Source organism: Thermobia domestica, chromosome 2, assembly GCF_964235325.1.
Source record: "Thermobia domestica chromosome 2, izTheDome1.hap1.1, whole genome shotgun sequence".
Classification (NCBI taxonomy): domain Eukaryota; kingdom Metazoa; phylum Arthropoda; class Insecta; order Zygentoma; family Lepismatidae; genus Thermobia; species Thermobia domestica.
The window spans coordinates 54,554,947-54,576,359 of record NC_137455.1 but is presented as its reverse complement, the minus strand read 5'-3'; the positions used below and the strand labels follow the sequence as shown (position 1 = coordinate 54,576,359).

At 36.4% G+C, this 21,413-nt stretch overlaps 1 protein-coding gene across 5 annotated transcripts in view; it reads right to left on the bottom strand.

The window, feature by feature from the left end:
• LOC145672241 (uncharacterized) overlaps positions 1 to 20,723 on the bottom strand; it is a 38,299-nt gene extending 17,576 nt beyond the window's left edge. For 3 of the 5 annotated variants that reach the window (XM_081741537.1, XM_081741541.1, XM_081741540.1), the window contains exons 1-3: positions 20,581 to 20,723; positions 13,855 to 14,334; positions 2,361 to 2,511 (exon numbers count right to left, since the gene is read on the bottom strand). In XM_081741537.1, the coding sequence (XP_081597663.1) occupies positions 2,361 to 2,511; positions 13,855 to 14,283 (580 nt within the window). In that variant the 5' untranslated portion in view covers positions 14,284 to 14,334; positions 20,581 to 20,723. Of the gene's footprint in view, positions 1 to 2,257; positions 2,512 to 13,854; positions 14,335 to 20,396; positions 20,416 to 20,580 lie in introns of those variants that run through there. The other 2 variants (XM_081741538.1, XM_081741539.1) reach the window with 2 other exon arrangements.
• Between the last annotated feature and the right edge of the window lie 690 nt (positions 20,724 to 21,413).

Here is a 21,413-nt window from a genome sequence, read left to right as displayed (position 1 = left end):
GTTGTTTTTCAAATTTTAATCGTCTTTCAATCCAGTTATTTATAAAGATAACCAAGAAAGTTTTGTCGCTTTTTCACCCACCGCCTTTGTCACCTAAGACGTACTTGGATGATCAAAAATAGTCCCCATAAGCATCGACGACCTTCTGCCAACGTTCTGGAAGGCCATAGATTCCATCGCAGTAGAACTTGGTAGGCCGTGAAGCGAAGAATGTTTCAAGTACATTTTGCACCTCTACTAGGGTTTTGAACTGGCATCTTCTAAGATGATTGTCCAAGGAATGGAACAGATGATAATCGGACGGTGCAATGTCCGGGGAGTATGGAAGATACAATAGTGTCTCCCATCCAAGGCGTAGAATGATATCCCGAGTCATCCGAGGCTTAGCGTTGTCCTGTAACAGGAGCACCTCTTTGCGATTCAGAAGTGCTGGCTCCAGAGTTTTGAGTTTTTCTTGAACACAGCTCAACTGCTGACAGTACACAGTTGCATTGATGCTCTGACCAGCTGGTGGTAGTTCCCGATGCACGATGCTGCGAGAAGTCCACCAAACACACAGGAGGTTTCGGCTGTTTTCGAACCGGTTCATGGGATGTTAACCAATGGTGACGACGCCGTGGAGCTTCGTACAGGATCCATTTCTCACGACATGTCAACACCCTGTCCAGAAATGGCTTCTCCTTCAGACTAGACAGCAAAGAAACACAGTTGTCTGCTCGCGTTGCCTTCTGGCCCGGAGTCAAATCATGTGAGACCCATCAACTCAACTTTTAGTGCTTCCCAAGTTGATGGAGGTGCTGCCGAATGGTTTCTCCATTCACACTGAATTGTAGTCCCAGTTCCTCACTATCTGGCCACTGTTCGCCTAAATTGCTGCCTGAAGATCTTCATTTTGTACATGTGTTGGTCTTTCGGCACGTGGTGCGTCTTCAAGTGTTTTGTCACCACCCTTAAACTTTTTAAACCACCGCTGCACTCTCCAAGTAGTCACGACATCCTCACCAAATGCCTGGCACCACTCTGTCTTTACCCAAGTTCACGATGTAACTGAACTGCCACAACTAGGTAGTATGTTAGATATACCAATAACTGACCTTCTGCTTATCTCCATTCGCATTCAACTCACGGTGTGAGGACCAATTAAACAAAGACCACAAAAAAAGTGACAGAACTTTCTTGGTTAACTATATACCTAGGTATATAAAACTGCAGTTTGCTCGAAATTATTTTTGTTTAAATGGTCTGGTTGCAGGCAGGTAAGTGAACGAATATTCTTGCAAATTTAGAAGTTTTTGTGTTTAGTAAGTAGTTGTTTGTACGAATTGTTGCATGATATAGACATATGCTCTGCCGTAAGAAGTTGTCATATTCTGTGATAACAGATTTTGTTGAAAGTTGAGATTAACACAATGTAGAACTGGTGGCAGCGAGTATCCACATTGTAATCTATTTTGAAAAAGTGACGTACCGAATGAGTATTGTGTATTCGCTATCATTTAGATTTATTGGGGAGTAGTCTTTGAGGTCCTTGAGGCGAGTGAGTAGCCTCGAAATGCTTGAGATAATAAGACAATAAACAGCGCTGTCAGGCGACTTCAGATTGTTATCATTTGGTAAGTATTGCTGAATTGTGATTACTACATTATACAATACATACCTTTGGGATTTACTATCAATTCTAACAAACCCAACAGAAGTAAAACCATTCTCATACGTTCATCAATATAATAATAGAAAATGAAATGAAATTTTCAAGTTTTATGTCCCAAGGTTATGCCAGCTAGGCTAAAAGAGACGGTGATGATGAGAAATGAATGGAGAATGAAGAAAGTGGGAGAAAACGGGAGAATCTCGAGAAAACCCTCGCACACGATGTTTGTCCACCACAAAGTTCACTTGGCGCGAGCTGGGATCGAATGAAGGACCCCATGCACCAGAAGTGAACGCTCTACCACTGAGCCACCGCGGCCCCAATATAATAATAGAATTTTAGTTAGTTTTGTAATTTCAGTTTAATGGAACTGATTTTTCCATCTAACATTTAGCACATAGTTTTTTTTTATCTTTTTTATTTGTGCATACTTAAGTACTTATTTCATTCTTTTTAATTCTTAGAAATGGGTCGTTTAAAACAGTATTTTTTCACCTTTAATTAGAATATGAAAATTAGCTGAAGTCGTGTAGCTTACGATTTTGCTTCCTTGTTCCAAATATGTACTATAAGAAAGGGTCAGGGTTTTAGATACAACATCTTTTCTTTCATTTATACAAAATGAAATTTTATTCTCAACAATTATATTTACACTATATACATATATACTTGTTTTGGTTTCAAAATTTAACTTTTACATCAATCTTACCTTTGTACAACTTTAAGGGCCGTTTCTCCATACTTAAGTTTTCATCATCATTATCATCCTCATCTCCTTCTGCATCATATACCCAAAATGCTGAGTTGAATCTTTTATTTTTAATTCTTCCAGGGGGCACTTTAACATGCTCGTATATACACTGAAAGATAATAAATATTGTATTATTGTGACAGAAATTATTTGATAAGGATAAAAGATATTTTATTAACTAATGATTAAATTTTTCATATTTTAAATGGAAATAAAATTCAATTCCCAATCTGGTGCTGGTCGGTCGTTCACACCTTCAGAACAATCAAGGAAGTCTCGTAGCAATTTAAAACCATGTTCAGATAAAAGCATTCCTCTCAATAGGAAATATAACTTACGTTATGTAGCAATATGCCAACTCAATAACAAATACTTCCTATTTCCAGTCATGAGGAAATTCTTGTAAATGTAAAGGTAAGCGGAAGAGAATAACGCCACCAAAAACTAGGAAGAGAAGGTAGGTGGACAAAAGGAGTAGTGAACTCGGGAGAGTTTTGAAGCGACCAAGAAGTTCGTCCTTGTCGACCTCTTCGATTAATCTTGGTGAGTACATGGTGGTTACAAATCGATAACACACTGTTGTCATTTGAGTTAAATACTAATCTCATTTATATCAAAAATTCTACTTTTAATTCAGTGTGACAGTTATTATAAATTTTCTCATAAGACTACAGCACCAGTTTTGGGTAATTATCTAAACCTGATGTCTCTAGTTTTATTTATTCAATCAAGACATTATCATCTTAACAAATTACTGCTCTACTGAAATTAAGTGGTTAAGTTTGTTATGAGATTACACTCTAATTGTCCCATGCTAACATGGTTATTCTTGTCTGAGCTAAGTGTGGATATAAGTATATATGTCGATGTCTGGATTTCGATCCGATAAGTTTGCATACGTTAATATAGTTGATTGAAATTACATGATGGATGATCCATATATATATATGAAGGAAATACTCCTACAAATCTTGACTGATGATTTTTCCTTTACGCCGAATGGGGTAAAATAAGTTTTGTTATTATGTGTACATGAAGAAACATTTACGGCTTACATAGTTTTTTTTTTCTTTCTTTCTTGAAAGTTTATAGATTGGTATTGTTAAAAGAAAATATTGAACTTCATCTCTTAACAAATCCAGATTTAGGCTTACTTCGTAGATACCTTATTTCTACCGTGGAGAAATTAAAATAACATGCTTTACAAATATACGGAAAACATAACACGAGCTTAAGGGAAGACACAGATACGAATACCAAATTAATTTCGTTCCACCTGTGGCCCAAGCTCTCTTACAAATTACAAAAAAATGGCACGGAAGTATGTTCTAATACAACATTCAAATCATCGATGAAATTAGAAAACCATTTCACTACCTGTAAAAGCTTTATGAGGATATCTTAGTGCTTGAGTCACTTATTTAAGTGGAATGCAACTGTAATAAAATATGTTTAGGCACGACTAAAGAAATATGTGACTACTAGATTAAAGAAACATATTAGAGACTCGAAAGACCAAGATCTGGCTGTTTCGTGTTGATCCGAACATTTGGCAGCGTCGAGGAAATCCATTAAAATGGTACGTGCGAATCATATTTTATTAGGACTAAAATGCCAGAACTAAACTTGGAACAGGGCTCTCTAGACAGAAGCTACAACCACATTAAGAAATACCATTGACTCTTCTAAATATTTTTTCCTTCACTAATTTTCGTTATAAGTATTTATCAATTTTTACTTCAATAACTGGTTACATTGATACGTGCTGACTGACTGTGGAGAACTGCTATTTTTTGAAGTGACAATCAAAATTTTTCATATAATGGCAATAAATAAAAGTTTCACTTAGTGTGTAAATAGTAAGAGGATTTTTGGAGCGCAAGTTTTAAAATCAGAAGTATTTTTCAAATACAAGGAAGAAAGACAACGCGGCAAGTATGTAAATACAATCTTGATATTTTCTTCGTAGGTTCATCACCAGATGAAGCTTCCAATGTAAGGAACGGAAATATTGGATCATAATTAACAATTAAAACAATGCACGAATGTAAAGAACTTTCATCCTATATAACTAACTAATTCTATGGCCTACCCGAGGTTCAATGCCGCACTCACAAAAGCTCTCTACTGACTTCTATCCTTAACCAACTGGATCCAGTTTCTATTTTGTATTCCTATTTCTGCGAGGTCCATCTTAATATTGTCGTCCCATCTGCGCCTAGGTCTTCCTAATGGTCGTTTTCGAGACTTTGAAAGTGTTCCTACTTTCTTCCATTCTGGCTACATGATCTGCTCACCTGAGCCTCCTAGATTCGATGACCCTAACAATGTTTGGTAAACCGTATAAATTATGTAGTTCCTCAGTATGAAGTTTCCGCCATTCCCGTTCCTCTTGGGTCCGAATATTCGTCTCAGGATCTTGTTCTCAAATACTTTCAGTGTATGTTCTTCCCTCAGAGTCAGCGACCATGTTTCATAACCATACAAAACAATAGGCATGATTATCGTTTTATCCTTGACAGAATTCGCGACAAGAGATTTTGGACTGAACAATAACACGAATTCCCTGCTTTTAGTTGATATTTAATTTCTTCGTGAATATGGTTTTCGTCTCTTAAAAATTATTCTACATATTTGAAAGTATCCACTTTATCAAAAATATTATTTGATATTTTAACGCCGTATTACGATCATCCTCTATTAAATTTAAATCATCAGCATATGCCATAACCTGGTGAATTTCATTCAACTCTAGGCCCCGGTTGCTATCTCTGATTTTCCTTATAACATACTCCAGGACAAAGTTGAATAATAATGACGACAATGCATCTGCTTGCTTGAGGCCATTCTCGACGTGAAAGCTCGTAGACAATTTTCCTACCCGGACTTTACTTTGGGATTCATTTAAACATATCTTAATTAATCTAATTAGCTTTTTCGGTATTCCGAATTCTGTACGAATGTTGTACAACGTCTCTCTCCTAACCGAGTGGTAAGTCTTTCTAAAATCAATAAGTCATATTGATCCTATAAAATAAGCGTCTATTTTGAATACATATTTAAAAACCCTCAAGAGAAAATGTGAATTACAATTCAGTGATTTAAATAAAGTTGGAGCATAGCCATATTTCTTATTAACTTATAATATTTTATTTTGATTATCGATAATGGGAAAGCAAGTAAATACAACGCAGATTACGAATATTTGTTACTCGTACTACTGGTGTGGTTTATTTATTATTTATTTATTTTTTCTGGGAGGGAGAGGAGATGGTAAGAAGACGAAGCATTAATTTAATTTTTTAGCAAGAACTCTAACAGCAGTGATTCAAGAATCAACAACATAATCTCTATAATGTAGAAAACTAATGAAAATATTGTAGCCGTCTTAATCTTAGATTTTATTTCGAGTCACATCTAATTTTCATTTTTGTGTCTAAGTTTACAAAACAACAAAAAATATAAAACTAAGTTTACTTGTAAATAACTGTATGCAGAAAATTAGATCATGATGTGAATACTGTGTTATACAATCACGTCTGTAAATTCGTTTTATGCGCTGATGACAGCTTTACTTACATAATTAAAACTCATTACGGAAAGCTCGCACAGACATACAATATTTTTTAGTTTCAAATTTTAAAATTTGTTTTAAAACTTCTGAAACCTGGACTCGAGAAAGCTTTATCACTACACGTGGCTTTACGTCACATCCATGAGCTTTTGAATTAGCAACCTTAGCAAAGATCTTGATATAAAATCTTAAGTAATTTTAAAGGTGTCGTCCAGTGGTAATTAGACAATAAACGACACAGAAATCTATGTCAGTAGTCGTTTGGACCTGTGTGACGATGCGAGACCCGATTAACTAAGATTAATTTTCATACATGACATTTCGGTATGTCAAACACCACTAACAAAAGAAATAGATCACTGTTCAAATGCACGGAAATTAAGCAAGTTTACATTATTTTTGCTACGAACTCTGAGGGCTTCACGAAATTCCAGCATTACCCACTAACCTGTGTCTTCCAATTCACTATTGACAGAACTTCAGTTACCTGTTAGGAATCCCTTCACCTTTCTTTCAAAATTCTCATAGTTCAACCAACCACTGAATCTGAGAAGCAAAACCGTCGTTTGAATTTTTAGCTTCCATCGTTGGTCATTCTAAGATTCACGATTTTTGCTTGGATACCCATTCTAATATATAACCCCCGAAGCAGCAGTAGGGATTTTCGCCGAAAATGGTTAAATATAAATTTCGAAGAGTCCTATTATATTTTAAATTTCAAATAGGTGAGTTTAAACCAAATTTACAAAAGGTTCCAAGGACCAAATACTAATTTACAACACAAAAAACAGCTTTTATGGGATTCTTTTCCTGACCAAGAGTTACATCTTACATTCGTTTCGCGCATTCAACTCCCACCTCCCTCTTCTATGAAGGTCGGAGCTATAGAAATTTACATTACGTAATTTATTTCTCACAAATATTAAATAATAAAAAAATGAAAGAATTATTAGCACTATATTTCATATAATTTGATATTTCCTTATTTAGTTTACACAAAACTGTTCCCAACCTTGATCATCACTTATTCCAAGATTGCTGGTCAAGGAGCAACGCAGTCAAGTTTAGCAAATGATTGTATAGTTATTTACATTCGTTTTTCAAACAACTTCAAATAAATTTATAACAGAAAATTTATGTTTGCTTGCGAACATATACGTAACGCTCATAACACAATTTGAACGCAAATTATCATCAAAATACGAATAAATACGAGTACGATCATATTTGTTTATATGTGTACCTACGCTAGGCCTAAGGCGAACAAGCTATAAACAGTCTTTTAGGTATCTTTCTATACCAAACTACGAATAATTATATACATCAGAATAATCACAATAGCTAATATTCAAATATAGCGTTTCAATACCGGGATATGATCATACAGAACAAAAGTGCAGCAAGTGAAAGAACTTCGCACTGTAACCTTTTTAGTGTTCGGGATTTGCTCACTATTATCTGCTAAATAATTCGTTTTCCATTTTGCTGTTTGGGATTTCTTTTCTTCAGCCATAGATATGAGGGTCATACTGAAAGTAATGAGAAATATTTAAATAAAAATCAGAATCCATCAATATACACAAACGAAGTAAATAATCGTAGCCTACAGACTTTATAGAACGTGCCGAGATAGTTGACATCATTAGCTTAGACCATGTGAGCAAAGAGTTGTTTTAAAGTGGATGACAGTGATTTTTGGTTTTGACAACGTCCTTGTGATTGAGGAAGGAATATTTCGTGCTGAAATTCATTTATATACTTCAGTGTGTGTGTGTGGATATGTTTGCATGGATGGTAACAATGTTACAAGGTGGATAAACATTTTGGAAATGGGCATAAACATCGAAGTTCAGCCTCTGAGCAATCGCTTTACGAACTTCCTGCATGGAACGCAACATGAAATGAGTTGACAATATCATTAAAGAAGATAGACAGGTCACTATAGATACAATTGCAGCAATACCTGCTATAGGACTCGGTGCAATGCAAAAATATGATTGCAAGATTAGGCTAACGAAAAATTCGTTGCCGCTAGATCCCAAGTAAATTGAACATGGAACACAAACTTTACCGTAAAAACACAGTTTACGAACTACTTCAGAAATATCGAAAGAAATTAGAAGTTTTCTTGAGTTTTGTGATTGGTGTTGAAAGCTGATCCCATTATTATGAACCAGAAGTAAAACGGCAGAGTTTGAATTGGACAGTTCCACGTAACTGGTATTTATAAATAAATAAATAAATAATAATAAGTGTCTTTGCTGACAAATTCTGTAGAATGTCTTGAACCTGGGGAAACCATAAATACTCGCCATTATGCCAACACTTCACAAGCTCAGATGGACAACCCCGGAAATATGTAGAGCTCAGTGTGGAATTTCTGATTGGAGCATGAGTCACGGAGTTTTTACTTTTAATACTCTCTCTTCGCATGTAAATTTTTTATGTAACTTGACTGGTGCTCGGCCAACTCGCAGAAGAAATGAACCTCTCTCACCTACTACTATGAATTTTCATTTATTACTTTTGATCCTTCTCAGTGGTGACATTCAGCTAAACCCTGGTCCATTAAATAGCAGTGTTGATTTTTCTGTGTATTATCAAAATATTAGGAGTATAAAGAACAAGTTAATGGACTATGAAATTCACAAAACTGAATTAGTGCAGTATGACTGGCTAGTTTTCACCGAAACGTGGATAAACGCTTTTGTACAAGATGAAGAACTTCCATTTTCGTCTCATTTTAACATATATAGAAAGGATCGTGAATCCTCTCGGGGTGGTGGTGTTATGGTTTGTGTGAATAATAAATGGACCAGTAAAGTACGCCACGACCTAACTAGAAATTGTGAAATTATATGCATTGAAGTTAATGTTGCTAAAGGTAAGAAAGTGTTCCTTGGTTCTTACTATAGACCACACAAAAACTCTCCCTTAACCATCTTAGAAGTTTGCAGAGATTCTGTATTAGCAGCCCTCTCGTTAGGTGATGTGATTTTAATTTGTCCATTGATTGGATATCACCTGATATGGGTGTTGGTAAGTGTGGAAATGATGACTGGTTTTCGTATACATTTATTCATTGTCTGTCCATACGTCAATATAACATGTTCAATGCGCGGGGATAGTAACCTAGATTATGTTGTCTCCTCTTTAATGAGATTGACATAACTCCACGTATGAACTTTTTTTCTGCTGACTATGATTCTTTGGATATTATATTTTGTCCTAATATACGAACTTCTAACAGAAATTCTAGCCCTGCGAAACATGTTACTAGACTATGGAAGAAGGCACCACGGGATATCTGCCGTGCCTTAGATCTTTTTCCATGGTGTTTGTTGGAAAATGGTACAGTCCGCAGCAAAAAACCTGCAACATAAGCATGTAAGTTTATTGTGAAGCCACGCCTAACAACCCAGGGAATCAACGTCAAAGTGGCACGAATCACGCCAGGAGAAACTTCGGCGTCCTGCCCTGCACACTTATTTTGGAGCAAAAAAAATCGTCGTTTCATAATAAATTTACATGCTCATGTTGCAGCTTTTTTGCTGCGGACTGTACCAACGATGATGCTACAGCGCTCCTTACTGATACCTTTGTAGATGCTGTCGAAGACTTTGTTTCTCAAAAACCAAAAAGTCATCTGAGTTCCCTTCTTAGTTTGATACTGAGATTCGGTCTGCTCTGAAAAACAAGAAGCTCGCGTGGTCACTCTGGGAACAACATCCCACCCAGTTTACTTACAATAGTTTCTCGCAAAGTCGTCGATACGCCAAGTTCCTACTTAGAAAAATATACAATAGTTACATCTCCAATATTGCAACTTCGTTTTGTTCGAGACCTAACAGCTTTTGGTCTCTCATTAATTGAAGGAGAAATAAAACTAGTATACCCATGAACGTCAACTATGCTGGGAGTACTGTCACTGGAGAACACAGAGCTGAATCATTTAATAACTATTTTTACAGGAATTTCTCCACCCAGACGGTACCAAATCCTCTTCCTGTTCTTGAAGCTGTATGTGCGCATTCCCTATCCTCGATTTCTACTATGCCCGCTGAAGTCAAGTCACTCTTGTCAGCTCTGTCTGACCATTGTGCTCTTGGACTCGACAATATTTATACAACCTTCCTTCGATATACAGCAGCGTTAATTGTTTATCCCATGGCTTTTTTTATTTAATAGATGTTTTACAGAAGGATTTTTTTCCCCTAACTTTGGAAACAGGCTAACATTAGTCCAATCTAAAAATCTGGCACTAAAACTGATGTATGTTCCTATAAACCCATTTCTCTTCTCTCTCCGTTGTCAATTCTTTGCGAGAAAATCATTAAGGACAGATTTTACAAGTTTACAGCCCCTCATTTGAACATTGCACAGCATGACTTCCTGCAACAGAAATCATGTCTCACCAACCTATCAGAATTTCTTATTCATGCTATAAACTGTATTTCAGAAACCTCTCAACTGGATGTAATATACTTAGATTTCTCCAAAGCTTTCCACAAAATTGACACCCATATGCTTCTTTACAAGCTATCCAACAGATTTAATCTTCATGGCAAAATCCTGTCTTTACTAAAGGATTATTCTACTAATCGTATGCAACGTTTTGTTATGCCAGATGCTTCATCCAAATTTGTCCCAGTTCTTTCTGGAGTTCCCCAGGGTAGTGCTCTAAAACCATTGCTATTTCTTCTTTACATGGATGATCTCCCTTCCTTCCTCTCTTTACCATCTACGAACATTCTTCTCTTTGCTGATGACTGTAAAATTTTCCATAAAATCTCTACCATAGATGATGCTCTACTACTTCAACAAATTCTTACTAAACTTACGGATTGGTGTACAACTTGAAATTTAAAACTCAAAAATGTACTCTTCGTATTTCTTAGAAGAAAAATAAAATTTATCACAAATATTGTATTAATAACAGTCCTATCGAAAAAGTCGCTACACATAAAGATCTCGAAGTATTGTTCGATGAGAAATTCACATTTACTGTTAAGAGTGCTATGAGAATACTGGGTATGCTTTACAGATTTACTGAAATTCGCGATCTCAAATCACTCACGAGGAAACGGTCTTAAGTGTAAACAACCGATTTGGCTGGGGTCGGGATATGTGTTACGGGAGACCAAAGTAGGAGACACGTATTTTGGCGTTTGAGCCCATACGCAGAAATTTCCGAAATACGGGGCCCCAAAGTGGCCCTACATGCTATAACTAGGAAGCGAATGACGTTACTTGTACACAACCGGTTTGGCTGGGATCCGGATATGGCTATTATAAGCCCAAGTCGAAGACATGCAGTTTATCTTCCGACAAAACCTGACAGCGGCAAACTTTACTTCCGCCACTGTGCCCGGTTTCATGACAGCACACGTCGTATCGATTAAATATTAATGTCCACTCTTTCACATCCTAGCCATAGAAATAGAAGCGAAAAACGCAAACATTCTTTCGCTCCGTTGACACCCTCGTGGTCAGCAGATCCCCCTCGACGGCTCGTTCCAGCTGAACATCTGTTCAGAATCGCATGGGTACCACGTACGCCTACTTCATGGCCTTATTGAAAATCTACCAATATCGGACCCTGTACATTCGACATTCCTTTTTGTGGGACCTAACAACAAACACAAGTCTCATACCTTTGGATATATTATAACATATTCCAACCCAGGCCAACATTCTGCACTAGTAACGCCATTCGCTTCCTAGTTATGGCATGTAGGGCCACTTTGGGGCCCCTATTTCGGAAATTTCTGCGTATGGGCCCAAACGCCAAATTACGTGTCTCCTACCTTGGTCTCCCGTAACACACATCCGGACCCCAGCCAAATCGGTTGTGTACAAGTAACGTCATTCGCTTCTTAGTTATAGCATGTAGGGCCACTTTGGGGCCCCGTATTTCGGAAATTTCTGCGTATGGGCCCAAACGCCAAAATACATGTCTCCTACTTTGGTCTCCCGTAACAAATATCCGGACCCCAGCCAAATCGGTTGTGTACAAGTAACGTCATTCGCTTTCTAGTTATAGCATGTATGGCCACTTTGGGGTCCCGTATTTCTGAAATTTCTGCGTATGGGCCCAAACGCCAAAATACGTGTCTCCTACTTTGGTCTCCCGTAACACATATCCGAACCCCAGCCAAATCGGTGGTGTACAAGTAACGTCATTCTCTTCCTAGTTATAGTATGTAGGGCCAGTTTGGGGCCCCGTCTTTCGGAAATTTCTGCGTATGGGCCCAAACGCCAAAATACGCGTCTCCTACTTTGGTCTCCCGTAACACATATCCGGACCCCAGCCAAATCGGTTGTTTACACTTAAGACCGTTTCCTCGTCAGTATTTTCTTCATAGCTTTTGTATCTTCTAAAATCGAATACTGCTCATCGTTATGGAATATGGCCTGCTTCAAACATATCCCGTTTTGATTCTGTAATTAACTTTTTTCTTGCCATTGGCAAACAAAGAGTTCCTTCAGTGCATAGTCTTAATAAAACAGAGCTCTGAAACAAACTCAATATTCAAACTCCACTTACTCGACGTATGGTAGCGGACTTGCTGTTTCTCCATAAAATTATCAATGGAAAAATTAACTCTGAATTGTTGGTCTCCGTTGTCAATTTTCGCGTACCTTCTCGCCTTATTCACAGTCATACATTACTTACATACGTAACGCCCAGATTAACAATTATACAACGTTCCTTATACTTCAGGCTGGCATCATTGTATAATAGTTTATTGTCAGATGTTGATATTTTTGACTCTGAAAATCATTTTAAAAACAAATTAAAGTCTCTGTATGTATGGTTCATGTTCTATGTATATAAATATATTTTTGTATTTTTCTTTCTTTTTTGTTATTTCTTATATATGTTGTTACATTGTTTCAGTACAAAATGGACATTGATCTGTATTTGAAACATTTGTAAATAAATAAATAGCTCCGCTACGTGTTGCGAGATAAACATCGAGAAAAAATCATTCAATATGATAATGCACGGTTGATCGTACGACGTCATTCAGTTTACCAGAGAGAAAATTGGGAAAATGGGGTGAGCATTTTTGCCTCATCCTTCTTACAGTACTGACATTGCACCATCTGACCATAATCTATCTGGTTTTGCAAAAGATCATTTACGAGGTCAACGCTACTAGATGATGGAAGACATACAAAAACTAAAGTTCATTCAACGAACCTTCTGCTCCTGATGTAAACATTACAGAATGGTATTACTCCGCCAGTCATCGGATGATTGGCTATCGGTCAGCGCTTCTTTCGAGAAGCACGTGCTTGTACCCTGTAGGTGTTTTACATATTCCTCGCACGCAGCCATATTGTAAACCGTGACTCGCGCGTAAGGTGGGTCAAAGCCACTTTCTGCGCATGCGTATTCTCCTTTATTACATTAATCCAATTTAGTTCTTAGACACCGTGTTGTTTCTGTTATATAACTGTAAGGAAATTGCATTTCTGGTAATGAGCCTTACAAGCAACAAAAACATTGAAAAACAGCTTATTCGACAATGGACTATTTTCTTCTGCCGCATGGATGTTCCAAGGTTCTTTAACCAATAAAGTGAAACAATTACCACGTGTATCTGTTTACATGAGGTACTGAACGTTCCTTGAATAAACTATAGTGCATCAGTGCCTGCGAGCAGCTGGAACGGAGTTCTATCACAAGATTATTTTCAAGTTTCTAAACAAGTAAGCGAAATACGTGCAAAAAAGAAATGGAGTCTTTTCAACAGAAAAAAGACGTCTAAATTAGGATTCAGTATGTTAAAACCAAAACTTGGTTCATGAAAAACTGTTTCCGATTACTTTCAGTATGATCCTCGCATATAAAATGCAAGATAAACTTACATGTCTACAAGCATTTCCACAACATGCTCCCCGCAAAAAATGCCTTAACCGGGTGAAGACTTTGTACCCTGTTTGTGGGTCATCGTAAGTAAAATGCCCTCGCTCAATGGCTTCTCTATGAAGTTTATGGATTATTTTCTCTGCTTCAGAGAGAGATGGGTAGTTCACTTGAGACTCAAACTCTCTCTCCTTTTCCCAAAACTTCTCCCTCATATTCTTCTGCTCTTCCTTCCTCGCTCCGGGATCATGATCGGAATTTCCACTGCTACTGCTTCGTAGTATTAACACAAGGCCATTACTCTGATTATAGATTCGCCAAGAAACCTGTCTCTGGTAGGCATTTATATGACGGTCCGTTTCAAGAGCAACAGTTCTTGCACAGGCAAAGACTGAAAACCTACATGCACATAATGAACAAATGTACAGCATCCTTCTATTGGTTCAGATGGTTCTTGTAGGTATTGGAAGGAACCTTAGGATCTGAAAATAAGGCGAGAACAAATTAATATATAATGTTTTGAACGCTACCAATACATTTCATCATCATTAAAGATTGGTGAGGAAGTAATCTTACAGTCAATCTTAGAACCGTTTCACCCTCACCACTAGTCTAGCAAATAGTACGAGCGCCTTCGGTGCCCATGGTCCCAGATCCTATTTCCAGTAGGGGAAAGGCTTGAACGCATTCTGGTGGTTTGGACTTCACTCTAAAATGTATATCCACGCCTCATATAGCTTCGGTGCTAAAAAGTGATACTAAACTTCAATAAACAACAACAAAAAACTTTCTAAATTTAAAAAATGTGTCATGGAATAATAATAATAATAATAATAATAATAATAATCACAACCAGATTTGCATTTATAATCCAAAAGTGTATTTCTGACCAAGGGGAACTTTAAATAATAGGATGACTTCGACTCTGAAAATCTTTTAGAAATTGTTACAATTATTACATAATTTATAGTTCGTTATTTATTTTCACGTGTTTTAAGGTTTACACAGACAGCGCCAACCAAATAAACATGTGGCATTGGCTTCCCTGTGGTAAAGCAGACTACGGCTGAACCTCACCTTATAAACAGACATATTTTCAATTCAATTCAATATATGCTTCTCCCTTCCTGTTTTGGATAACACTAATACTGAAATGATTTTATTATATTATTGAGGTCAGCACGGCTACATGTAACATTAACGATATTTGTAAACCAGGTTAGAATACTGAAAGGCACAAAAGAAATTTAAATATATATTTCACAGGATCTTACACAAAATAGTCATGTACGAGAACATATATATCCTTGCAAAAAAAAAGAAGAAAAAAAATCAAAAAATACAGGGTGATTCAAAAAGAATTTTAAAACTTTGTAAATTCATATAAATCTATTTGACTTGTTGGCAGATTAGGAACATGTGTTAATTGCATTAGTAAGTACCGACTCACGGCAATATGAAAAGTTAGATTAAAAGAAGAAACAGGACTGTATACGACATGGTTTTGTTGATTATTTATGAGAGTTCTGAACAACTTTTGTTGGACAATCTAACATACTTGTTATGACGTCGAAATTGTATATATAGTTCATTTTTATAGCAGCTTTGTGAAAATTAATCTGGTATTAAAGAATATATATATCTGGTATACACTTTATTGATGTCCAGTTATGTATCACACGTGAATAGGATAATGTCTGTGTGTAGCTAAGACTAATTATTATTAAGTGTAACATTAAATACGAAACTACAGTTTAAATACACCAGCAGTAAGCACAATTAATTAAACAGATGTAACACGACTATTTACAGCTGATTTTGATATTTTATAGCAAAGTAGACCAAATTTTGACTAACGTAGTGCATAGTACTGAATAGCACCATCACAAACGCTACCGACAGTTGTAATAAAGATAACATCCTCGTGTGCTGATGATGACTACGATCAACCAAGCTTCCTTCTAGGAATCTGGGCATTCCATGTGCAACGGTTTGGCGCATCTTACCATACAGAGCATACATACAGAGCAAGAATCTACGCTGCAGTGGAAGAAATTACGCCTGACATGCTAGGGGTTTGACAGGAAATCGATTTCAAATGGGAAATTAAATAAAATGAAATTGAGTTTTACGACCCAAGGTTATGTCGATTAGGCTAAAGGAGACGGTGATGATGAGAAACGATGAAACGAATGAAATTGGAATGAAGAAAGTGGGAAGAAACGGGAGAACCAGAGGAAATCCACGCACACGGATTTCAAATGGGATTGAATTGAATTGATTTTGAGTTTAACGTCCCGTTCAGCAGCGAGGCTATATGAGACGTGGACCTACTGATTAACGTGGAATCCGAACCACATGAGCTCCCGCCGGGAATCGAAAGGATTTCAAATGGGATGTCTGCAAAATTACCAAGAGATTGAACGTAATTATACGGTCAAAAAATAACTTATTTATTTTGCTACAGAATGACATCAAAACCAGCTCTGTAAGTAGATTGAAAAGATTTATATAAATTTACAAAGTTGTGAAGTCCTTCCAGAAGCACCCTGTATAACAGAAACACATTAGAAATACGAAAAATGAAGCCGTTTCAGAATTCTCCGGACATTTCAAAAATAATACTTATGATCTATAAGAAATAATTCGGACGAACAAATATATTAAGTATGAAACATTTGAGAAAAGGAAACCAGTTGGAATATGATGGCGTATTAAATAAAATATAGTATAACTTGAATTTTTGTGCAAGTAGGCCAACGAATAGACGATTTTAAAACTGGAGTATTAAAATATAGCATCGTTTCAATTGAATTCACCATAAATTAAACTCACGAATGAGTCTAAATATTCCTTAATGCCGATTTTTTTCTGAATGTTTGAAATTTTTATGCGGTTTACGTAAATGAATAAGTCGCTCATGAAGGCAGGTTCTCATTAAAAAAAAATTGGCAAATTAAATATTTAGACGCATTCCTGAGTTTAGCTATAAATATGCATCAATTTAATTCCTTCACTAACTATTGAAGTCATTATCTTTAGATTCTGTTCCATAAGCTTACTATAAATAAAGGGTCATGTAAAAAGTATCCGCGGTTTTTTTGGTACATTTTCCAACAAAAAATTCTTTATTGAAAATCAATTTTAATCAAGTAAAATACATATTGGCCATTATTATCTATGACCTTTTGCTATTTTTCGGGTAGCTTCATAATTCCATCGCTGTAGAACTTCTGTGGTTTATCGTCGAGAACCTTGGCCAAGTAACTTTCAACGGCGCTTCGGTCGGCCAATATATATATATACCATCAAAAGAGTTTTGCAGAGACCGAAACAAATGGTAGTCAGATAGTGCAAGGTCCGGGCTACACTGTGGATGCATCAAAACTTCCCAACCAAGTTTTGTGTGGTCGCGCATTTCATGATGGAACATAACTCCCTTTCTGTTGGCCAACTCTGGTCGCTTTTTCTGGATTGCTTCGTTTAAATGGTCGAGCTACGCACAGTACATGACCGAATTGATGGTTTCGTCAGGTTGCAGCAGCTCGTAATGGACAATTTCCTCCCAATCCCACCAAACACTCAACATAACATTGTCTGCCGACAATTCAGTTACTGAGTCGTGTTCCATCATCACAATGCGCGGCCACACATATCTTTGATGACTAGGAACAAATTGATGGAACTCGGTTGGGAAGTTTTGATGCATCCACCGTATAGCCCGGAACTTGCACCGTCTGACTACCATTTGTTTCGGTCTCTGCAAAACTCTCTTGATGGTAAAAAAAAAAAAAAAAATAATTGGCCGACCAAAGCGCTGCTGAAAATCACTTGCCCAAGTTTTTCGAAATCACAGAAGTTCTACACTGATGGAATTATGAAGCTATTCGAAAAATGGGAAAAGGTCATAGATAATAATGGTCAATATGTACTTGATTCAAACTGATTTTCAATAAAGAATTTCTTTGCTCAAAAATGTACCAAAACACCGCGGAGACTTTTCATATGACCCTTTATATATAAATAATAATTACTTCATGAGTAACTTGAAACATATATGAGTATTATTTAGTTTCTTCGCCAAATCACTTGGTAGTTACCAGGATTGGCTGGTTTAAACCAGCTGGTTAAAAAAACGGTTTAAATCAAAAAACGAAAAATGTACGTAAAAGTGTAAAGTGTTTGTAAAATCTTGATGAACACACATTTATGGGTTATCACGTTTCACTCCCGTATATTATTCGTATTATATTCAGACCTAAATTCCCGTCATTACTCAAAAAGATTATTCTACAAAAGCAACTTTTTTTTTTATATAAATGTTTGTTTTGTGATTTTTTTGTAGTTGTTATTATTGTTATGTAATTGCAATCAAAGAAAATTTCTAAATATTGTTTCGTTTCAATGTTTACTATACATCGAAACGCCGTACTTTGTGTGTGGGGGGGAGGGGGGCGTTCATACAGACCCCACGAGAGGCATTTAGTGAAATGAGAAGTATTTTTGGTATCTTATTTGTGTATAAATGAGTCTGGGCCAGAGTGGACTCAAATAATTCGTATCTTTATTCACTTCTCTTACTGATATCCAAATTAAGTCGTTGTATTTCTTTAATTTGGAACAACAAAAGTCGTTGTTAACTAACTTGAACTAAATTAGTTCTTCTGTACTCCGTAGTACTTTGAAATTGTCCATATGTAATTCTGTATAATAGTTTCACTTGTGCAACTGTTTATCTTTTTGTCCTTCTGAAATGACTCTTGACAGTTATATTAAGAAGCATGTAAAGATCAGTACAACGTATTTTTATTAGGATTCTTTCATGAGTGAGTCGGCAGATGTATCGCATTTGTGGCCAATTAGTCCTGTTTCCGAGTTTAAATGGAGGACAATTTCTCTCGGATGTAACTCGAGAAGCGGTTTTTATTCCGCTTTAAGCTCATGTGACCCCCTTCCAGCATAACCCGGTTGTTGCATAATAACATCAAGGCGAAACAAACTTATTTCTGTCCATATATGATATGAATATATAGAGCAAATTATTTAAACCAAAAAAACCTGTTGTTTAAAAATAAAAACCAATTCCTTTGGCCAACCCTGGCAGTTACTCTGGCTCACTTAGTAGTGATTACAGTTCGTTATGTAGAATTGTGATGAGTATAAATACAGCATGGATGTATGGCGTAAAAACTGCAATGCATAAAACACGGAACCAACTTGTGCTAGATGGCCACTAAAATACGAATGCTAGGTAACAGTCAGATCAGGCGCGTCAGAGACGGTGGGTACACACATAAACGAGGTCGTTTACAACGGCTCACTATAAGACACAGTGCCGGCTCCGGAGCCGTCGGTAATTGTGGGGGAGATACTAAATGCCATCCCGTAACTAATTAACAAAGAAATTTATGTATGTAGGCGCGAGTGGTAAAAATGTTTTTCGCTATTACGCAATTCTAGTAGCCTAGTACAAGTTGCTGCGTTTTTCGCACTTAACTTCCTTACCACGTATACCCACAGTTACTGATTTGCTTCCGTGCTGGCCCATCAGTTTCATCCTTCCCTAAACCGACTTCAAATGGGATGTCTGCAAAATCACCAATGGATTAAACCTAACTAACTATAAGGAATAAGTATATTCATTTTGCTATAAATTGACATCAGAACCAGCTCCGTAAGAAGTTTGAAAAGATTTATATGAACTCACAAACTTCTTTTAGAAGCACCCCATATAACAGTAACAATAAACAACACGTCAGATAAGCAAAAATTAAGTCTGGATTTATACTAATAGATGAAACCAAAACAGATGCAATACTAGCTTATAGTGACCACCTAACAGAGGTTAGTGTTTTTAGCATCTTTTTTAGTGGCATACCTTAGTACACAATTATTGTACGGCGTCGTAATAATAATAATAATAATAAAAAGGATAACTATTTTCGAGGCGGATTGCATCAATTTTTCAGAAGAATACGTTGTATTTGTAGCCTTTCTATAGTTTATTTGTGACGTCGCCTATAAAATACGATTATTGAAAGTACTAACTGTCGTGTTTTGAAAGAAATCGTAGATATAAGTGATCAATAACTGGTTGAAGCCGTATTCATCATCTGCACTTCATAAAACATGAGACGAGGTACACATCACAAATACTGAATGAAACCATTTTCCTTTGGTGTCTTATAATGAAAAAAGAATGCTTTACGCACAATATCTCATGATTCATCGCCCTATTTTAAGCATATACTATTTACATCGTACTGATGACGTTCTCGCAGCAAGCAGCTAGGAGTACTTTTGCAGACGGTTCTACCGATTATGAACATTATTTTTAAATTTTCCCATTTCCACTACCGTTTATGAACGATTTTTTTCAAATTTTCCCAAAATTTCCAATATTGGTTGATCTACTATAATATGACTGGTTCCTACATTAGGATCGATTAGGTATCATCTCTAAATTTTTGCCTTGGTTGGCTATCACAATATGACACATTTCCGCTTAACTTTGCCAAAGAATCACACAAATACCCAATTCTACCTGAAAATTCTCTACTTAGTAGAATCGTCTGTAAAAGTAAAACCAAACAGCCTAAAGTTGTTTGCACTTCTCTTAATTTTTAGTGCAAGGATAATATCGATGAGTTCAGCACAGAATATTCACTCGTAAAGCATAGTACTAAAGAAAATTATTTAACAATTTAGATTACTTTGACATTACTTACACCTCCTTTTGATATTAAACTACTTTATAAAATAAACTATCAGCTGATCGCATCCATTTTCATCCCACCATTACAAGCAGAAAGATTTTTGAAGGTTACAGATACTTCAGTCTCTTTCTTTCTTTCCAGATAATTTTATTTCATACAGAAAAAAAGTATGGTGACAATTTATTATTATGCTTCGCTAGCAACCAACATATTTATTTATTTGTGATTTCATTGTTTCATCTCAATAATATTAATACATAATAAATTCGGCGCAAACTTGTACGGATCCATACATAAATTCATCTTTGGATTGTGACCATGCATTGCTCTATTCAGATTCACTTTAGGAGAGCTACAGTGAGTGCTGGTCAAGTTTTGGCACATTATATTTTGGAAAATTACAGGTAAATTTTCAATACTATGCCTGAAAAGACATTTATAAGGAACAAACTTCTGCAGGCGACAGAATTAAACACAAAATAATACAGGTGTATTTTAGGTTTACAAGTGTAGTTACTAGTTTACAATAATTACAAGAACGTTACAACGGATAAAATACTGTACTTGGGTGCATGAAATACGACTGTATTAGATGCTATTTTTGTGCAGTTTTACTATACGGATCCACAGATTGTAAAATGCACGGATAATGTGGGGAAGTCTTTAATTTGCCCATTTTATGTTGAGAACAGAACCCAACGAACCCCTGCAGGGCTTCTAACTCGTCCCTACTCCTACTCCTACTTATACTGTGAATCCGTATAGTAAAACTACACGCTATTTCCCATCGGTGGCGTATTTCTACACTGTGTACAGGAGCTATATTCTATGCTTATAAGTGGAGC